The sequence below is a fragment of the Liolophura sinensis genome, chromosome 13, assembly GCF_032854445.1.
Source record: "Liolophura sinensis isolate JHLJ2023 chromosome 13, CUHK_Ljap_v2, whole genome shotgun sequence".
In the NCBI taxonomy this organism is placed as follows: domain Eukaryota; kingdom Metazoa; phylum Mollusca; class Polyplacophora; order Chitonida; family Chitonidae; genus Liolophura; species Liolophura sinensis.
The window spans coordinates 10,867,415-10,888,465 of NC_088307.1; the positions used below are offsets into that span (position 1 = coordinate 10,867,415).

Below are 21,051 nucleotides of genomic sequence, written 5' to 3' on the forward strand. Positions count from 1 at the left end.
CTGCAGGAAATCTCAAATTAAAGGTCCTGTCTCTAAACGCCTCTCCGTGTACTTTAGTACTGACCCGAAGAATTGGGCCCACATTTGTTTGAATTAAGACTTAAATGAAACATTCTGATACAGCTGCAATTAAACCATTTTGTCCTAAGAAGCGCAATGGTTAATTCTTTATTGCATATCAATGTGCCAATCACAATGTGGGTTCTTTCCAGTTCTGGGTTTGGATTTTGTTTTTTTGTTTTTTTGTTTATTCGCCTTTAGTCTTAAGTTGCCTAATAGGTACGCGGCTTGAATGTCAACTGAGCTCACGCGGCTTGAAGGTCAAATAAGCTCACGCCGGTTGAAGGTTAAACTAAGCTCAGTTGTGGCACAATTATCACAAATGCCAGTTGTCTTCGTCTTTGTGTCTTTCACGGTGATGTGTAATTTGGGGCGGTCTGAAAGTATGGACATCCTCGTAATTTATCCTAAATCAGAGTAAAATCGGTGTTAAAATCCAAGTGATCAATTAATATTTTTCTATAAATCAGTCCCGAAGTCCTGTAATTCCGAGGCTATAGAGATTTCACCCGAAATTTTGACATCGCAGTTTAATGGGGGATTTTTTCGTGTGTTGCTTGGCGCTGATTTTCTGTGAGATCTCTTTCTGCTTAAATTTCGAGTACTGCACTAAACGAAAATCACGCAGGAAAATAATATGTGTGTATTTACAGGTTTGGCGCTAGGCGGCGCAGTCCAGACCAAGTGTCGGATTTTAGCAAGGCTTTCACAAAATGTGCTTTTTCTCCCAGTAGGTAAGTTCAAAGTTTTTTTTTTTGTTTTTTTTGTTTAATAGTGTTACCTTGACAAAATGAAACTTCAAAGGACGGTGTAATTCTTGGCAAGGATAGATAATGACGATGCATTGTACATATATGGTGAATATCTTTGCAGGCAAATGTCCAGTGAGAAAACCATGTGTTTGATTTCTCGTAAAATAGCAGTTTCAATTTATGTTTCTTGAAAACCATCATAAAAGAGATATTCCTGTCTTATACGGCCTAAGCGCTCTTCGTGCTACAGCAATCGTCGTTTGACGAATATGAGGTTGTGGGGTCGAATCCAGTTCTGGCAGGCTTGGCTGCGGCTTTAAGTCAGGGTATGTTTCAGGTTAATGATGAAGAGTGGTGATTTCCATTCCGGTTTCTAACATCCGTATGTAAAGCTTACCACCGTCGTCTAAAAGAAATATGCTTTATTTCTGCCTTAAATAACCACCAAATAAGTAAATAAATAAATGAAAATTGATAAAGAAAATATCCAGGAAAAGTCGATCTTTTGAAGTAACTTTGTTTTTTTTTTTTGGTTTTGTTGACAGCGTTTGGAACTCTTGGTGCCGTAATTGTGTATAATCTTCACGAGAGAGGGATTCTTCCCAGGACGAGAAACTACCGAAGATGAAATTGTATTATACCACACAAAAGCTAATCATACGGTAAATAACAGGATTTTGATGTGTTGAATTGAAATAACAAATCGGGTTTTCACCACCCATTAATACTAGCCACCATCGTATCAGTGAAAAATCGTGAGCATCGCGTTAGAATTTATTTATTGATTTGATTGGTGTTTTTGATTGGTACTCAAGAATATTTCACTTATACGATGGCGGCCAGCATTATGGTTGGAGGAAACTGGGCGAAGCCCGGAGGAAACCCACGACCATCCGCAGGTTGCTACAAGAACTTCCCACTTACGGCCGGAGAGGAAGCCAGGATGAGCTGGACTTCAACTCACATCGACTGCATACGTGAAGGGCTCCTGTGTCATTGCGCTCGCGTTAGGAAAGCGAATCCTTGCGTGGTTAAAACAGATGGTGATATGTTGATATGAAGTAACAAATTTGGTTTTCTTTACCCATATACATGTAAAATACTGACCTCTATTGCATCATTGAAAAGTCTTGATCATCGCGTTAGATAGCAATAAAATATTTCAGTAAACAAAATAGCCAGACGGCAAAGTCTCTTGTGCTGCAGGGTTTCAGATGTTATAACAGTGAACCATATGAAGTGGAACCTATGTGTGGATACAAAATCTTCCCTTAAGAAAAAGGTTGAGTCTTTAATTTTTTGACAGTTTCATGTGTCTTCATTGACAGAGAAATCAAAAAGAAAATGTGCTATTCCATGTCAGACTTCAGACACAGGGAGGGACGTCGGCTCGAACAACGACATACCGACGGGATTGATTAAGCGAAACTTGATCAAAATGCTGACTTTTTAAGTACCTGTGATTCGATTGGCGCAATGCAGCTCAACACGCTAATCGTAAAGGCAAAGACATTTGGGTGACCGGAAACGAGGTCAGACTCGTGAATTTCATGTTCATCTAAGAGTTTCTGGTTGGTGTTTGACAAGCTGTTACCGTATGCAAGTCGTGTTATCCAAACTGTTTGCTCAACACTTTCTATGTTTTGAAAATGAATTAAAAAGTTGTCTGATGAAAGGGGAAAATTTGGAGCATATTTAAAAGATAACTATCAGGGAAGAAATCAAAGGGTTTTTGTGCCAGGTTTTGCTAGAATATTTAGCAATGCAAGTGTGGTGAGTATCTTTTGTTATGTGCTATATGATGAAAAACTTTTTTTTTCGTCTTTTTTATAATTTGAAACAAAAAAGTGCTTCTGGTTTTTGTAGCTTTTTCTCGTGGGAACTGTGTTATCTTTGTGCTAAATCTCAGGATTACATGCGTGAGTTGTAAGTACATGTATGTTTCTAGTATGAACTTTATATGTGATACATGTTGGTATACATTATCTTTGTGGAGAGCCCAAATGACCTCGTTTTATAAGTGCTTAATCTCAGGGGTTCTGCAGGGGGAGAACTTTTTTCCGCGCAATGGCGACTGGACTAAAGCCGGTTTGACCTCTTGTTTTACGTTACTAGTTTGCCGACAAAATGTCATTTGAAAAGACAGGGCGGAACAATACAGTACACAGCTTGGACCCGAAGCAGTTCAGGTGGGAAAGTATTCCCATTGGGTCTGTGAGACGCGTAAAGTTTTATTTAAAAGAAGGTCTGTCAGCAACCTGCGGGTTTTCCCGGATTATGCCCGGTTTCCTCTCACCATAGTGCGGGCAACTGTCGTATAAGTGAAATATTCTTGAGTACTGCGTAAACCACAAATGAAATAAATAAGTAAATAAAAACAAAGGGACCAAGTGACAATTTAGTTCATTTTTACACAAAAGCATATAAGGGGTAGACTGGGGACTATTCGTTAAAAAAATGAAACTGATTTAGTTTAAGACATTTTAACTAAACATGAGTTTCCTATGATAAAGTAGCCAATGTTGGTGTCAAACGCATGACACTTTTTGGCTGTTAGTCTGCTGATTGGCACATTGGATCTACCACTTATGTAGGGAATTCCAACAATTACGCTGAATTACGTACAGCATCTTGCAGTTTAAAGTTTACGAAGTAAAATATAATTTTGTTTACGAAGTGAACCCCATATAAATATATTTTTGGTTAAAATCATGCTTTAATGCATGGATGCTTAAGGCAAGCTCGCCACGGTGGTGACTAAGGAGTCCTTTATCAACTAGAACCAAATTACACAGTTTTCACCGATACTAAAATGAATTATATTTGAAAGTGTATAAGTATACTTTTTAATCACTTTATACCTTCGGTTTCCTTCATGTTTTTTCTTTCGCCCAAGACAATTAATCTATTTTCACAAGTGTGGATTAATGATTGCTTTGCTTTACTTAAACAACACGCCTCGAAATTGTGAAACGGTCATGTTTTTATTTTATGGTCTTCTTTTATTTACCAGAAGTATTTTTTGTTCAAAACTTCCAAGTGTTCCGTTGAAGTTTTCATAATGTGACTTTTTCAGCATCTGACCTGTTGTAACTTATGTCATGTTACTCGGAGAGTTACATCCCTTGAGTCGAGACTCAATGTTAATGCGCGTTGTGCGCACAGTGCTAGTTTTCTCAGCATGTAGTATTTTATTTCTATTATCATGAATTGTAAATATTGATATGTTACGTTTTCTATGTGTGACAGATATTGCTGATGTATAAATGCTTCTAAATAACGTGTGATTCTGCGAGATTTCTTGTCAAACGTTGTAAATTGTTTTGGTTCTGGCACATTAGCGTGTCAGTCCATGCAGATCATGAATTCACTTTAACAACTTCGTCGTCGATCTTGCTTTTGAATATTGTTATACTAGGAAAAAGGAAACAAAAGAATACATGAATAAAAATTACTTTTAACCTGAAAACTTTCACCGTTTCCTTTATCTCACTGTTTTTTGAGCGTCTCGATGGTACAAAAAAAGAATTTTCTGGCTGTACTTTTCTCCTTGTGTGTTGTATACACTTCATTAACTTCAGTTTTATGCGTCCGTCGAAAAACAACTGATAAACACACTTCGTCATATGCCGTTGTTGTTGAAGTTGATGGGAAATCTGCATATAGGATATTTATTACTAAATTGTATCTTTTATCGAGATGGTTGGATACAAAACCCGGTGACTTTGTATAAAGATGACTCAGTGATATATTTGTGTGTGTGTGTTTTTTTATATCTCTGTATGCGCAATATCCAATTTACATGCGTGAGATTAATTTTTGTAACGCTACGCTTTTTAGCCTTCATGCTACCAGCCTTTGTTGTTGGAAACGCGCTAGTAGTTTTTATGCACACGTCAAAATATCTTCATGTAAGTTTTGTCACCTCACCAAGAACTTTTTTCGGAAATGCAAATTCTGCACGTTTACATACATCTCCAGACAGGCTTACTGATAAAACATCTCCATTGTATATGCTGTGAACTATATGATTATCACCTATATTTCTGAAAGACATGATTGATTTTATTTAGTACCCAAAGCTGTTGATATCTGCTTTGCCACATACTCTCTCAGATTTTCTGCCTGAAACTGTGTCACAAAATATCCGGTATAGCTGTACTTTGATACTTTGAAATGAGTCACAAATTTGGTTAGATTGTAAAAGACTGTCATGGGGCATTATAAACCGTTATTTTACATATCAGTAACCCGATTTTCTTCATACTCGTGGGTTTTGCAGCGACTACGTTGTTGTATTAAATCGTAACGAGACCCAAACTTACATTTGTGCCATTGTATATTAGTCTTTTTCAAGTTTTGCTTAATAAAGATGCTTAAATTTGCCGCAGTTTTATATGGCTTGATCTTTTTTGTACTGTGGATTTGTGGACTATTATGCTGTCTATACATGTATTCCTCATCCCTTCAAAAGAACGATGCGCTGGTAAACATGGGGACATCAAAATAATATAAAATGCTTTCAGAATATAAAAATATCTGCTTAATCGATCCCAGCTCCTGCTGACAAAGCTGCTGCTTTAGGTCAGGAGGTTTGTCCGCCATCTGGCCAAGGGCGGTAGATGTTTCCGTTCTCTGTCCGGTTTTCTTGCACCTACGAATTTGACCGCTGGCGTATAAGTGAAATAATTTGAGGATGGGTCGATCAAGTCAAGTTACAACGTGCATGTAAATAAATAAGCATGGAGGTTTATACGTTTGTCTGTATATGCACGTGTACAAGCGTGTTAAAGAGGCTTTACCGAAGATATTTGGCAAAACAAAACACCTATCTTCGCTAAGGAAACCAAATGCTGTGTACACTCAACAATTGATCTGTTAAAGTTAACAGGAAGTAGTCTGAGTGATGCTAGAGTATATTCAGTTATTATAACACAATATTGTGTTACATTCAACATAATATCCTGTTATTCTAACAGAATCTTTATGTTGAACTAATAGAATATGTGTGTTATATTTAACAGAATAATATGCTGCAATAACAGAATACATTCTAGTATCACCCAGATAACAGACTTTCTGTTAAATTTAACAGGTTCATTTTTGGAGTGTATATTTAGTAAGACTTTCTCAAATTATTGCTTTCCAGGAAAAATCTATTTTAGGAACTTTATAATCGATTTTGAGCAATAACACGTGCAAAAACGTGGTTAATATTCTGTAAACGTTTATCATTGGAGCTATTCCAAAATAATACAAATAATCGATTGAATTTGTGCTGATCGATTTTTGCCAAAAATTTGAGATTTTGTTAACACTGGTGTCAAGGAACCTATGTGGGCGAGCGGACGTGAGATAGTGTTTCTGAGCGCTAAATAAAACGTTGTTTGTGATGTGATGAATAATTACATGTATCTCAGAAGCGGCAATGTTAAACTTGAACCAAACTATATCACAAAATCAATGGCTTGCGAAATAATCATGTTTCAATTCACAGGAACCCAAATGAAGACAATTTGTTACACTCCTAGCTGTAAATCTAAATAAAACCGATCTCGTATCAGTGAACTGACCTTGAATCTGTAATATATATTATACTTCTTTGATAATTCACTTGCAGTTCACGTCGCATCTCCTGGACCGCTAATTTCATTAGAAAAGGCTGCACGTTGGGCAAATCTGTGCAAGACATCGCAAAACGTCTCTTAGCCAGCGATAAATGGCACACAACACATCATTGTAGCGTGGAGTTATTGAGTGAGTGAGTGCTTGCGGTTTAACGTCGAACGTAACAATTTTTCAGTCATATGACGACAAAGGAATTCTTAGAGTGCGTGTAATATGCTTCCTTTTTAAAGGACGGATTTCCACCGCTCTTTTATCAAGTGCTGATTCACTGAGGCGCCTTACTGAAGGCAAGTAAGCCTTGCCCCGCTCGAGTCATTATACTGATACGGGTTTCACTATCCCCTTCATGCTGAACGCCAAGCGAAGAAGTTACAGCTTCCTGTCTTAAGGTCTTAGGTGTGACTCGACCCAGGATTGACCCTGGGTCTACCGCTCCCGAAGCGGACGCTCTACCAACTGTGCTATCGGGGCGGGAAGAAGTTATACAGTTTTCATTGAAACCGTGGGTATATCAAACCTGGAACAAATTCAACTGTTATAATGGTCGCAAATCTAACGACCCTCCTTTTGTAAATGCGTACAAAAGATTTCTACGTGCATGTACATATGTTTTGCACACATATTTACAAATGAATTGTATAAATGTACCTTGTACATCCCAAGCACAATCAACATTTATTTTACATAAATGTCTTGCTGTAATTTAGTCCTTCCGACTGCAACTATTTTGGTTTTATTTAAACTTTCTAAAGGAAATCGGGGATTACTTTGGAACAGAGGATGGGTTTAGTAAACACAGACTGGTTTAACACAATCGCCATACAAAGTTATTGGCTAATATGTGTTCAGCGCATTGTCAATCAACATTATTACACGAAATAAACATGGTGTTAATTTTAACCTTGCGACCCACTTTAGTAAGTTTAGAAAGTTTTTTATTTATATGCCAAAAGACAACTGATATGTACGATGACGGCCACATTTGTACGAGAGGACTGGGGAGGTATAAAGGTTTGGCAAGTTGCTGACGAAACTCTCCCACGTCGCACATATATTATGTAGGAACACGCTAGCACAGCACAATGACCCAGTACACTCTCGTCAATGCGGTCGTTTTGAGTTCAAGGCAAGTTCATGCTGGCTTCTTCTCCAGCTGTAGGTGGGAGGGTTTATCAGCAATTTGCGAATGTCCGTGTGCTTCCTACCGCTGTAATGCTGGCTGCCTCTTGGTTGCATAGGCGAAATATTCTTGAGCGTGGCGTAAAGCCCAATCCAGCAAATGAATAAATAAATAAATAAATAGATAAATAAATAAATAAATAAATAAATAAATAAATAAATAAATAAATAAATAAATAAATAAATAAACAAACGAACTTGATATGAAGAGTCCACACATGAGATAACCATCGAATCTTTGACTTCCCGTGTTCGAGAGTCATTAAACCCACGAGTCGTTTGACCTACAGCAACTGAGACAAAGGAAGCTTGATGGGAGCAAGGCGTGGTCTTGAGACGCTTGCTTTTCAATCGGTATGGCCCACGTGAAGCGGGTTCAATCCCGGCAATGGCCAGTGAATTTGTAGATTCCTCGCTCCCACCGCCGGTGGGGCCATAGTGAGGATAAGCGGTCGACGACGTGTTGTGTGTGTGGTCGTTGGTACAGCCTTATACGCTCGTTGATGATCACTTCCAATGTTGTGTGCATGAAAGAGCCTTATGTGGCAAAGTTTATCAGTAACTTGCCAAAGGTCGGGGGTTTACCCAGAGCACTCAGGTTTCTTTCAACCGTGATTCAGGCCGCCATCGTTTAGGACTAGCCTTATCTATTAGCCACAATCCACTTCACAACACATTTACACACTAACTTTACTGTCACTTAAACTTAAATTTATTTATTTATTTCATTGGTGTTTTATTTCGTACTCAAGAATATTTTTCTGATGCAGTCGCGGCCTGCATTATGGTGGGTGGAAACCGGTTTCGGGAAAACCCACGATCATCCGAACGTTGCTTCCAGATCTTCCCACGTACGGCCAACAAAGAAGCCAGCCTGAGCTGGACTTGAACTCACAGTGACCGCATTGGTGGGAGACGCCTTGCAGGCATGCTAACCCCTTTGACTACGGCGACCCCATCACTCAAAGAAACGTACAGAAGACTATATAGGTTGGTTTGAGCTTTTGCGTGTTCACATACTTTATTTGTACTCATGCTCTAGTCTACACTTCCGGTAAGCCAGTGTGATATTATTATATATATTATGATAATGCAGTTTTAAACAAACTCTAATATGCACAACACCTGGCCTATGTTTGTCAAGTGTATATACAAATATTTACAATAAACCCCCTTTCACGCACTCATTCACAACTTTCGCGCTTTGTGTAACAAAACCATGATTTTAAGATAAATGGCGCTTCAGAACATGGTTCGAGTGTCAACCCAAACATAAAGTGTATAAATAAACAACGTATCAATTTATATATAATATAAACACATACAAAGAGCCTATGCTTTGCGTAGAAAACAAAAAATGACACCTATTCAAGTGCCTCTACTGTTTTGTCTGTTTTTCAGTCAAAAACTAGAAGTATTTTGAGAGCCCTGTTGACTAGGTATTGATATTGGTACAGAATACATTGCACTTAATAATTGACTTCATTGCGTATATAGGATTACTTAGGCCTACTATGAGACAAAGGCCTTTCATGTAATAATAAGCATATGAGATTTTCCTGTTGTATTTGCTGTAGACACGCACAATCGATATATCTAATTAAACAACAATTTAGCACATATATTTAATATAAACTATTTTTACATAATAATTTAGCTGGATTTGAACATGTCACACAATAGTCTCTCTATGGGGATGCTCCCGATGGTACGCCGGAAAAACAAATCCTCAATTGCCCTGGGGCTGATTGTACGCAGAGCCGGAAGTAGAAGAAGCATTTTGCCAAACCGCAGTTTCGAACCCGGGCTTTGGCTGCACGTATAATCACTGAGCATGAGCTGAGCTTGATCTTGAAGAGATTCGACTTGCATGGAATCTCGGAGGCCACGGGTTTCTGGAAAATAAAAGTAAAATAGGCTACTTATATTTAGAAAAATTGCTTTGCAAATATGGAACAAGCGAAAAAATCACATACACAGACCCTGTTATTCTGTGTTTGGCGTTTTCTAGATGTTTTTCCATGGTCAAAAAAAAACGACATTATTAGGCCAGTTCTGAGTAAGTATTTACACATTAAATTATTTTCCAATAGCTTCGTCAGAAAGTTAAATATTCCAATGACAAAATCCTAATTACCTGATTTGAACAGAACCAAAGCCTTTAAACAAGCAAATTCTGTAGCGTCTACGCGGAGGGCGTTGAATCGCGAGATTACATCTTGAAGAGCCCGGATGTGTCCAGCAATGACAGAGGATTTTTCGGTGTGGTGGCCATCTGCAGTCATTCCATTGGCTGCTAAAAGAGTAGCTGTGAACACACAGAGGAAGAAGCGTTTCAAAACTGATAGAAATTGTTATTACCTGATTTTACTATACATTTAATAATTTTTTTCGATGTGTAGATGAATCTGCTTAAAAAGGCATGTTGTCTGATGTAAAAAAGTTGCTAGTAATTAGGCACGAACTGACTACAGCAGGTTTTCCATTATAACAATGTTTTAAATAAAACGACATACCTGCATCTAAATTCAGTGACCACTGCGCTGCACTGAGGATGAACAACTCGTTCCAAGACTCCTCTAACAGAATGGCTTGGTCTCTGAACGGAAGCTGAAGGAATGAAGGAATGTTTCGGGCCCATTTAATGGACATAAACAAAAGCCTGGCGGCAGTTTCGTAAATTCCTTCCGCAGCCGCACTGACGAAGGCGCTTTGGTCGACAAGTGGTGTGGGGATTTGTCCTGGAGTGTGGAAGGCTGCTGACATGTTGACAGCGGATGGAGGGATTAGCTTTGCAACGTAACCCCTGGGTGTTACGGGCGTGTTCGATCCAACAGATGACGAAGAGGAATTGTCCAGCCGCTTTGGGGAGTCGTCTGCAGAAAGGAATCAAACTTGAAAACATCTTTATCTACAGTGTAGTGTCAACATGTCCTATTTTATTATTCATTGAACTACTTAATGACTTCTAATTAAATTGGAACATTTTACATCTAGACTCGATTAAGGACTAAAAATGGACTAAATTTTCGATGATATGTCACAGCTTTAGGCATTTTCTGAAATTATATCAATTAGAAACTGTCTTGAGCTGTGAAACTGAAATGGACGTGAAAGCAAACAATATCAGCTAATTCATAAATACAACGCATACTACGCATCATTCACAGTCCGCAATTTTGTGATCGGTTATATGTCATGATAAATATGTCACTGACGCTCACCTTTATCGCTGTCATCGCGCCGCTCTCTTTTCGGAGACGGAGCACCATCGTCGGAAGATGGCGATCGAGTTTTGTCCTTACGGTCCTCTCTCGGTGACCGGGTAGTCACCTCCTGACGGAGCTCGTTTTCGGGGCTGTGAGGGAGAATGAGAGACCGTCGGTGATCGGCCAAGTGAACCGGCATCGGGTGGAGTAGATGAGCTCCATGATGGAATCCGAAATCCGGGGTAATGCCAACAGGTGAACCAAACTGATGAACCGGAAACTGACCAAACTCCATTCTGAAAAATCAAAAAGATCGTCAATCACTGAAAATGATGAAAATATTTAGGATAAAAATAAAGACTTTTGATTATGGTTTCCAAAGAATAAAAAAAACAATGGTTTTTTTTATTGATTTATTTTATTATTTATGTTTTTATTTCATTGTTGTTTAACACAAAATATTATACCAGATCCACCATAAATTCAAAGAGAAAACTGCTTGTCAAAATTTATTTTATCTTTTTAACATTATTATTACCATTTTAAGGAAGATGCTGATAAGCTTGGGATATATAAAGAAAATTCCGGCTTACCGAGATCTGTCTATGAATTCTGTGATGGGGTGGTAGGGTGGGATGGAGGGCGGTGACTTGTTCTCGATCGGGCTGACTGGACTCTCACGCTTGTACTGGTAGCATCTGGGGGCACGCTCGTGCTGAACGGCTGGAAGGAAACAGAAACTATCAAACTACGGGACTTTCGCCTTTCATCAATAAAACAATCAGTTGTTAAGAAAATGTACACGCAGATGATGTCTTTCATGCTCCTTCCTCTAAGGTCGCAGCTCTTTGTTTTAAAGAACCGCCATAGTGAAAATGAAATACCCTTGACTAAGGCGTAAACCACCAAACAAATAACAGTTAAAGACAGCTAGGCAACCGCTGTGTATGTTTCGTGGTTTGGAGATGTAGACATTTGAATTATTTTTGTAGAGATTTAAGACTACTTAAATGTTGAGATTATTCTTATTTTTGGAGAAGAAAATACAAAAAGAAAGAATGAATGTATGAATGGGTGTATCGTAACGCAACATTCTTCAGCCCGTATCGTGGTGGGAACATTTTAAAACTAGGAATGAGTTACTTTAAACTAGAAAGTGGCATTAAGCAATAATCATTTGTTCATTCTTAAAACGAGCAAAAGACGACGAAAAGAAAGCAAAGTCGTTTATTTAAAAGGGTGAGTTTTTGCTTTCTGGAGTAGCGACCTGTCTAAAAAGACTTGGCTTGAGAAAGTTCATTAGCGCGGACCCCACCTGAGACAAATCAGAAACCAGGTACCGGAATATTTGACAAAGATTGCTTTCTTTACCCAAGACACGTTCAAATAAAAACACTATCGAATTGTGACAAATCAATGCTGATAATGAATTCTAGTGTTTGAGGGCGTAACTTTATGACATGGGAGACCTTTTGCCTATTAAACTCTGTTTGTGCTCGTTTAGACGAAGGTATAATTCGACTTCGCTAAGAAGCGGGGTGGCAAGATTTGGATCGATCGTCGTCATTTCTCTTCCCTCTCATTTGGAATTCAGAAAGAATCAAGTAACGCCACATGTGCTGGTTTACCAGGCCTAATATCCACCGCTCGCGCGAGACGTGCACGCGCCATTGTTGACTTTTTCCGGGTAAACAAATACAAACTGACAGCTCTTCAGTCAAGGTACTTACGCTCAAGAACTTTTAACAAACTTCGCTTTGGCTCTTTCCAGATGATATTTTTTGTCGGGTAGGCAAGATTGTTTCGCATACCTATTCTGTAACTTTATTCCCTTTCATTTTATCGACGAAATACAGATATACGAGAATGTTTTAATTCTGGCCTGCACAACACCATGATGTTTATCCCTAATGCGATAATCATAATTTATTATTAGACACGCTTTCGTATTGGCTTTATGGTAGGCACCGACACAATAAGCGGGTGATCTCAAAACGACTTTCAAAATTATCCATGAAATCCGCGGAATTGTGGTTTTCACATGACTTGTGTAATTGTAGTATGATTCGAACAAGCATGAATCTTTCATGAGCTTCTGTACGTGAACTGGTGCCGGTGACAACTACGTCAACTGAGCGAACATACTTAATCGAAGAATAGTTGATAGACGCCATGGAACTCCGCAAAGAACTTGTGGTTTTCGAACAGGAGCGCACTCAATCTATAAACACATGTTAGTTTCCCAAGGCCGGTCAGACGCGATGACTTTTTAAAAGAACGTCTCGGTATGGGCCACAGTCGATCATGCCCATTCCAACTCTATTTCGTAAGTCGTTTAAAACGCGGACCTGTTCGAAAACCACTTTCACTTGTCAGCTGACGATGCATTAAGTGAAGGGTTTTCCAAACAAACCAGCGTTTGCTGATCCGATTTCACCGCTTGTGTTTCTGTTGGCAGAAACAACCCTAGTCGTAATGGCGGGTCTCTAATCTAATCTAATACAGACTTTTTTTCTTCCTTCACTTGCCGTTTGACTGTTAGTACATCTAAACACAATTATTTTTATAACTTTAGACATAACCTAAATTAGATCTTTATGAAAAGCAGTTGACTTGATACATAAAATGCGATGTATAGTGTACAGTTAAGACAGATTTTGGAAGGACTCTGGACAACAAAAGAACACCAAAGCAAAATGACTTATTCTTTCGAAAAAATTGATGTAACTCACCGTCTCTGTTCATTTTGACCTCCAGGCACTTCTTGAAGCGACACGCCTGACACTGATTCCTCCGGGCGACGTCCACCACGCACTGTCCATTCTCTTTACATACATAGTCCAGGTTTCGGCGAATGCTTCTCTTAAAGAACCCGCGGCACCCGTCACAGCTCTGTACACCGTAATGTTTGCCCGAAGCCTTGTCGCCGCACACCAAGCACAGGCTGTCCATTTTGTGAGGCGGGGAGTGGCGAGAGTCTGAATAGTCAAAATACAAATTAAGGGCATTTGTTAAAAATGTTTGGCTATGATTTTGGATTTTTTTCAAAAAATTGATTTAGCCTCAAATAATGAATATTGATTGCTGCTGAATATAATGACTGGGCCATCTAAATGAAGATTAAGCTTAATTTGACAATGAAATGTACGTTGTTTGGACGTTGTTATTTTCCTATTACACCAATATACGGTTTTTGTTTTATTATTTTATTTTTCGTTTTTAATTTGTCATGTTCTGCGAAATACCTAAAAGTACAAAATGACAAAGCACAAAATACAAAGCAAATCCATGAGATTTTCTAAAACATTTATAAAGTTAGAATTTACAGATAATTAGCTCTCAATAAAATAAAAAAGAAAACATGAAAGAAAACTAAAAAAACGTCTCGAAAACGGATCAATTATTTTGGGGGGTTCTGCTAAAACATGTGATTACTTGTTATTCCGGTGTTGGTCTAAACGTTTAGAGAAAGTGTGGATAATCGGCGTTTTTACACGCATATCAAGGTAGCTGAAGGTGTTAAAAGTTACCGAGCGCTAAGAACTGCTTTTGTCTTCTTACAGGTAAGACTGCCCCGCGGGACAAGCTCTACCCGCTGTTTCCTTAGACCCCCTGCGTTAAGGTACTTCCGTAATAAGCACCCACTCCAAGCCTTGTACAATAGACAAACTCGCCCACCCCAGACCCGGCATTTGTTTGGCTGACAAAAGCTTTATTATTTACCAATGAGATCGTTTACTCTCGGTCAAAAAGCGGCTTTCAGCTTCTATCAGGTGTTTTAGTGTATACTGCTTTCTTACTTAATGGACTTCCGCGGAAGTTTATTAAAACACATATCAAACAATTTACCATACTTATCCTTTGTCGTTAGATTTTCTCTCGTACACCAGAGAACGCAGTTACACCGGCACAAGCACATTCAAACCCCACTAATGTTTTCATAATCTCAAGTTTGTAATGACATGCCGCACCTGTGTATTTTGCGATTGATAAAACAGAATGCAGTAAATTTTAATCCGCTTTTAATCGGTCGCAGAATTTGAAAGAATGTGTTATTTAGTAAATGGGCAAAAAATCAAAAAAATTATACTAATAGCGATTTTTAAAACAATTTATGCGACACAAATAACCTTTTAAAAATATATGGTGTTACCTTAGTATTTGCATTACGTTTGCTAATGTAAATCAGACATTTCAAAGCACAACAAACTATAAATCAAAATTCCTTCCATGTCTTGCAATAGCAGATTTAGTAAACTATTGATTATTATTACTAAGCCTATTTCGATAATTTTTTTTTAAACTTAATATTGGCTTGCTATTTAATTCTGATTTCATTAAACACAGATTTTGAAAGCCTCCGTTTTATCAAGTAACGTTGTAAAGGTAGCCATATAAAATGGCATTCTGTCACACATATGTAGAATTTATCTTTTGCATCTCTCAGTAGGTTTTAAACTTTATACCTTAATTAAAATGCTACTGTCTATATGGCATTACACTAACTAGTCCGGCATGTAATGTAAACAGCCGCGCCATATTTCCCGATAACCCTATGATCGACAGACATATCAGATCATAGATTATCATGTCTAGACAACTTATATAGATAGGCACAGAATTTATCCTGTGACACTGTTTACGTGTGTATAGCACAAAATAAACTCAAGGTATTTAAACAGTGATAGATATAATATAAATTTTAGTGGGTAAATTATCCTAGTTTTACTGGTGAAGTTAGACATCCTTCAAAAAAGCTGGACAACTGTTATCACATGCAAAAGGTTATAGCGCTTTTTAAACAGCGGATATTTTTCACTCACAAATACTGTAAGACCTAATACATTAGTGAAAGTTTTAAGATTTTTTCACATTTTTCTTCGACTAATTTTCCTGAAAAGACTTTCAGAACTCTTAAAAACTAAGAATTTTACCAAACGATAGAATAGCAATCTTTGTGTTGTAAGTCATAATCACAGTCAATGTTTATCGGACGAATTGTACATTCAGACAAAACCGATATCAACTGATTCGAGAATAGTTAACATATTTCAGGTATAAACAAATAACAAGCTCATTGGCAAATGATATATCATATTCACCTGGTGTTGACATGAGTTGTGCAGATCCATTCAAATTTGGTATAGCCATGGTTTTTCCGTCTCTACAGACTTAAAAGGAGTTTGCCAAATACGTCCAGCGTATATACACATATATGTATATATATAATCTTTTTTAACCTGTTCCCAGCTGTCTGACCAGTGTCAAAGTCCAAACACAAGCTTTGATCTTATTAGGATAGGTTACTGTAAGTTCCTCGATGTGATCAGAGTGTGTTCGGATGATCCAATGGCCATTACGTCGAGTTACGCGGCTATTTGTACCCGTCCGCCAAACATTAATCCCCCTTCCAAACAAAACAAAAGAATAAAACCGTCCCGAAGCCAGTTATAATGCGCCCGGATTGATCAGGCTGAAGCCTTGGACTCTCCGCTCATCTGATTGGTTAATGCCATGCTTGTTTGAGTGCTTCTAGTCGTCCATTGCTCTTTGCTGTACCAACTCAAGGTAGGAAGGCGCGCTGGGGGGAGGGTGGCTGGACCCGAGAGGCAGGGGTGAGGGAGAGAGAGGGTGAAGCTTAAGCCACTTGAGTTTTCCCGTCTCCCCAATGAACCCTGATTGAACAATAAAGATCTCCTGCCACCCCCGCGGAGAACCCACCGTCATTGCCTCAGGGTTTGTCGACTCAATCACCAACCTGATCGATCCTTCCAACGTAGACCAAAAATTAATCAGTAGCTTTCAGTGGCCCGTTTGTTTCCCTGTGTTTTCATAGTTTTCGTTTCTTTTGTCCGCTTGAACACGGCACATCCTTGGATACCGGCAAACACTTTGCATACCTCCTGACCTTGGCCACAAGTGAACCTTCTTTGCAAATTGTTACCAAGATTATAGTTGTAAAAGTTACGTCGCGATCACCGCTCGTAACCCCAAAACGGCCGCTCCTTTCCCAGATCATACGGCGTATTGTCAAGAAGAATCAACGAATAACCAGATTGGCCTCGAGTAAATGCGAGGATATGTTATTTATAAATATAGATGAATTGAATGCATGTGACCCAATCTTTATTAAGCCAAAATATATAACCGATCTCAGATTTCACCCCAAATCAAAGAGCAAAAAAAAAGTTTATAATATCGATTTCATTCCCATAAAATTTAGTCAACATATTCTACGCTGATATTGCAGCACAACGATTTTAGTAGACAAGTGTTAAATAGCATATAAACCATTGTAACTATAGGCCGCGTCTTATGACATATCTTAAGCGGACGATATTTATTTCGAACATTATGTACTGCGATTTATGTAGTCCGGTTTATAATAAACGTTACAAATTAAAACTTTTAAAAGCAACATTTTTATTTTCAACAAAAGAAAATTCAACATTTCCTGCCAAAGTGTCACTGAGAAGTTGAGCAGTATGGACTACTAGCTTGCCTAGAGACGAGGAGACGTGCTTCTCATGGCAGTCCGCGAGCTGTGCCCTTCCTCAGTGTCTCTCCAGTGACACTCGGATGAGACGAGACTATGGGTCATCAGAAAGAAAAGGCGATCGTGTCACAAAACGCCCTGCGAGGAATTCGAGCAGTTTCGACTCCATGTTAAAATAACATTTCCAGTAAATCACGTCATCGAAGCTCATCCCGAATATTGACAAGTTGAGAATTTTTTCTTTAATGATGTAGAGACTATTTTATCCACTTCATACATATTCTAATTATTGATATACCGAAAACTATAGACTTATCTTCGAACGGAATTGTACAATTAAATAACAAGAGTTTTCTTTTAAAACTATAGGATATATTTGATGTGAGAAAATTAGACTTAAAATCAGTACAGATTTATGCTATAAGCCTACATTATTTGTCATCATTTCTTTCGAAATCGCCCAGTACGCACAAGCTATAACAATGGTCAATCTTAGCACTGTGTAAAAAATATATATGTTTCATCCAATAGAATTCTAAGATGAAGAAACTTCACAAACTTCATAATTAATTTTTAAGGATACGATGAAGTAGCAACTATATACATAATTAACTCGGCTGACCTTTTAAAGAACTTGTGTTTGATACTGGTAACCGGAGTTCTCGTGAAAAATCAACTATCTTTGGCAAGCTATTGACAATCACTATACAAAGGATATAAAGAATCGTATGCTGCCATTAAATGCTCCAGGATACGTGTAGAGTGGAGTAAAAAAGTAGATTTTTACACCTTTTTCGTGACACTACTGATTAAACGTTGCTCGGTCGTTATCAGAGAGGTGTGATAAAACATTAGGGTAATTTACAGCTGTGTAACACGTGTAAACTCGAATAGAAACACACTTGTTTTAGTCCTTACATTTCATTTACAGTATTCATCAAGGTATGGAATGACTGCAATAGATGCATTGTGGTAATTTGCATAAAGATACAGTGTGAATGGATGAATAGGCTGTCATCCATGATATACTGTATTAAAGCGACGAGCTGTACTCCAAAACTGCATATGCGCTAAAATTTCTAGATCTAATTTGACGGAATCCAATGTGTTATACCAGCGGTTAATTAACGTGCGAATAAGCTCGCTTACGCATGTCACAGTCGTCTTCAGGCCAGGGAAGATTTTCAGTTCATTAAAATGTTGTATTGTCTCCACAGAAATGTCAGTCAGTTATATGTGCAGCATAATTGATAAAAACGTTTATTTGTGATATGTTTCGCTTGCTAGGGTGTTCCCCTGGTGTACAGTATTAGTTTTCTACGTGCACACAGGAGACTCACTCAAGTTGCTACTATATTCATGACACTTATAGTGCACAGCCAAAGGATATTTCCGAAGCTGCGAAGGTCACATATTTCTGGATCATTTCTTGTGGCCTAATAAAAACGAGGTATTAGGAATATGAGATTTAAACCACACTCGCCTGAACAGGCCGAAGACTAATCCAGTTACAGAAAAACAAGATTAGGATTACCCAAACTGGATTATCGCCCTTAAATTCGCGACCAAAATGTGCTGTGGACGTTTAAGCTAGTTTTGTTAGTTTACGCTAACGAATCGGCGCCATTCGCTTACATCTCGTACCAGACAAATTATAGAAGGATTATATCGCTTATAATCCAATTTTGATAATGTTAATCTTGTTTTAAATTAAGCCAGTTCTCAGCAGAATTTAGTATAAGACAAATTCATATACACGCATAGTCACAAAGCACACATGGCAATTTAGCAACCGTTCCGGTTGTTTACACAGTACACATTTTAGGCGTTATGTTTAAGGTATTACTTGTTTGCTTGGTGTTGACCTTCTTGTGCATGATGCGCGTCATTCTTATCGGAATTTAGCCTCTGACAAAAACCTTTTTGTTTAAGTATGTGCAGATACATATATGTATATATAGACGTCTATTTCAAACATACAAACTGAATCATTTGGATTATTATACGTTATACAACATCGAGTTTTCCAGCTCTAAGAGGTGCTATTCTACATGCTTTATAAGCGGAAGACATGATAAAACTGTATTTATTTATGATTTTTTTTTCTTTTATAGTCTTAACAACTTAAGTTAATAAATTTTTAACGAAATGACCTCGGATACTAGCTCTTCTTGGTATAGAAAATTCGAATCCTTGGGAAATATCACCGGTCTTTGGCAAGTATCTAACGAATCTGCTGACAAAGTGGCTACAGAAGTAGTGAATACAGCATCGGAGAGCTGCATATTTTTGGTCGCATGTCTTTTCCATTTCCTCCCTGGCTAACCAGTTCAAAGGTCACGGCAAGGTATACGTGATTTTTGGTCATTCGGATGTAGCCCTGTTTGATATAAACATTTTTAACAATTGAACGCCTCATTAACAGCTATAGGTTTACTTGATCTAAGCGGGAGCTTGCTTCCGCTGTTTACAGGTAGGCCTGTATTAGCTTACAGGTATGTTTGTTTGTATCATCGCCCGTCCCCCCGCGGGTTAGCACCGTTGGCCAAAACATCCCACCTGCCAAGAGGATGTGGGCCAAGCCGAGATACACAGCACCAATAGTAACTGATATCAATGATCTATACCACCTCTTAATGATATAAACATCCGGACCAAAACATAAAGATCGTAGGATCAAACAACATAAGGTATGCACAATAATGAATTATTTGTTCAAAGGTTTCTTCTCATTGTTTTTGTATGCAGTCATATTGAACAAATTTATTTCTCATCATACATGCAAATTACCATATGCTGCCACGGTGGATATTTGTTTTTCATTTCAGGTTCAACAACAACAATTTGAAACGTTTTCTACCACGTATCAGACTATGAATATAGTCACACATTTGACTAGAAAAGATTATGAATGGATGATTATGGCTCAACGATCAAAGAATATTGGTTTTGGCTCTGACAAGCAGCTCGGTCGGTCTGCCTGGCCAGTTAGTCGGCCTGCGGGTGGATCAAAGTTTTTGACATGTTATGATTCTTTTTAGCATGGGTCGGTCATTTAACAAAAGGCCGAATTCCAAGGCCGACATCGACCTTTTGCAGATATTGCTAATTTGCGCTTGTCTGCTTTAAAAAGTCATTCTAGACATTGTAAACATGTTTTGTTTTTTCTTTTTTGCTTGCATCGGTAATGTTGCTTCTTTTTATCCCAACAATAACACCACTGATAATCCCCGACTTCAGACAGATTAGGCATGTTAAAACCTCCATCACCATTTTCCCACACCCACATTTTGCACGTGACACTTATCCCCAAGACTGCGATCTACACAGTCTCCTCGTATTGGCGTCGATGTCATTTACCCACGTGATGAGCGTTATGAACGAATTCCACACCTCATGACATGTACAAACACAATAAATACCTAAATTCACTAAAATTTGTTTGTTCCGTTGTTTTTTGGCGACGTTTTGGTGTTATAGCATACAACTTTCAAAAATAAATACCAATTTAAAGATTTTTCTGGATCAATCAGGTTTATTTTATTTTTATTCATCATACAACCACTTAATCCATTGCTATCCGACTTTTGAGAATTTAACCCATTTATTAATTACATTTATTATTACAATTTGGTCTTATCAGCGCCGTTCTTAGAAGCTCATCAGTAGAATTTTGTGATTCGTAGATTATGAATAATTTAATAGGGCATTTTATCGGCATTGCATT

At 38.2% G+C, this 21,051-nt stretch overlaps 1 protein-coding gene and 1 long non-coding RNA gene across 2 annotated transcripts in view; one reads left to right on the plus strand and one right to left on the minus strand.

Annotated features, from left to right (window-relative positions):
- The first annotated feature begins 682 nt into the window (after positions 1-682).
- Positions 683-4,307, plus strand: LOC135480346 (uncharacterized). The gene is made up of 3 exons (XR_010445927.1): positions 683-794; positions 1,358-1,474; positions 2,141-4,307. It is a non-coding gene; the product is annotated as an uncharacterized LOC135480346 (long non-coding RNA).
- Positions 4,308-9,272: 4,965 nt separating this feature from the next.
- The window catches only part of LOC135480850 (nuclear receptor subfamily 2 group E member 1-like), a 52,082-nt gene continuing 40,303 nt past the window's right edge, over positions 9,273-21,051 (minus strand). Inside the window, exons 8-13 of the mRNA XM_064760780.1 lie at positions 13,561-13,806; positions 11,422-11,551; positions 10,844-11,124; positions 10,136-10,495; positions 9,757-9,927; positions 9,273-9,514 (exon numbers count right to left, since the gene is read on the minus strand). Coding sequence (XP_064616850.1) covers positions 9,273-9,514; positions 9,757-9,927; positions 10,136-10,495; positions 10,844-11,124; positions 11,422-11,551; positions 13,561-13,806 — 1,430 coding nt within the window. The remainder of the gene's footprint in view (positions 9,515-9,756; positions 9,928-10,135; positions 10,496-10,843; positions 11,125-11,421; positions 11,552-13,560; positions 13,807-21,051) is intronic.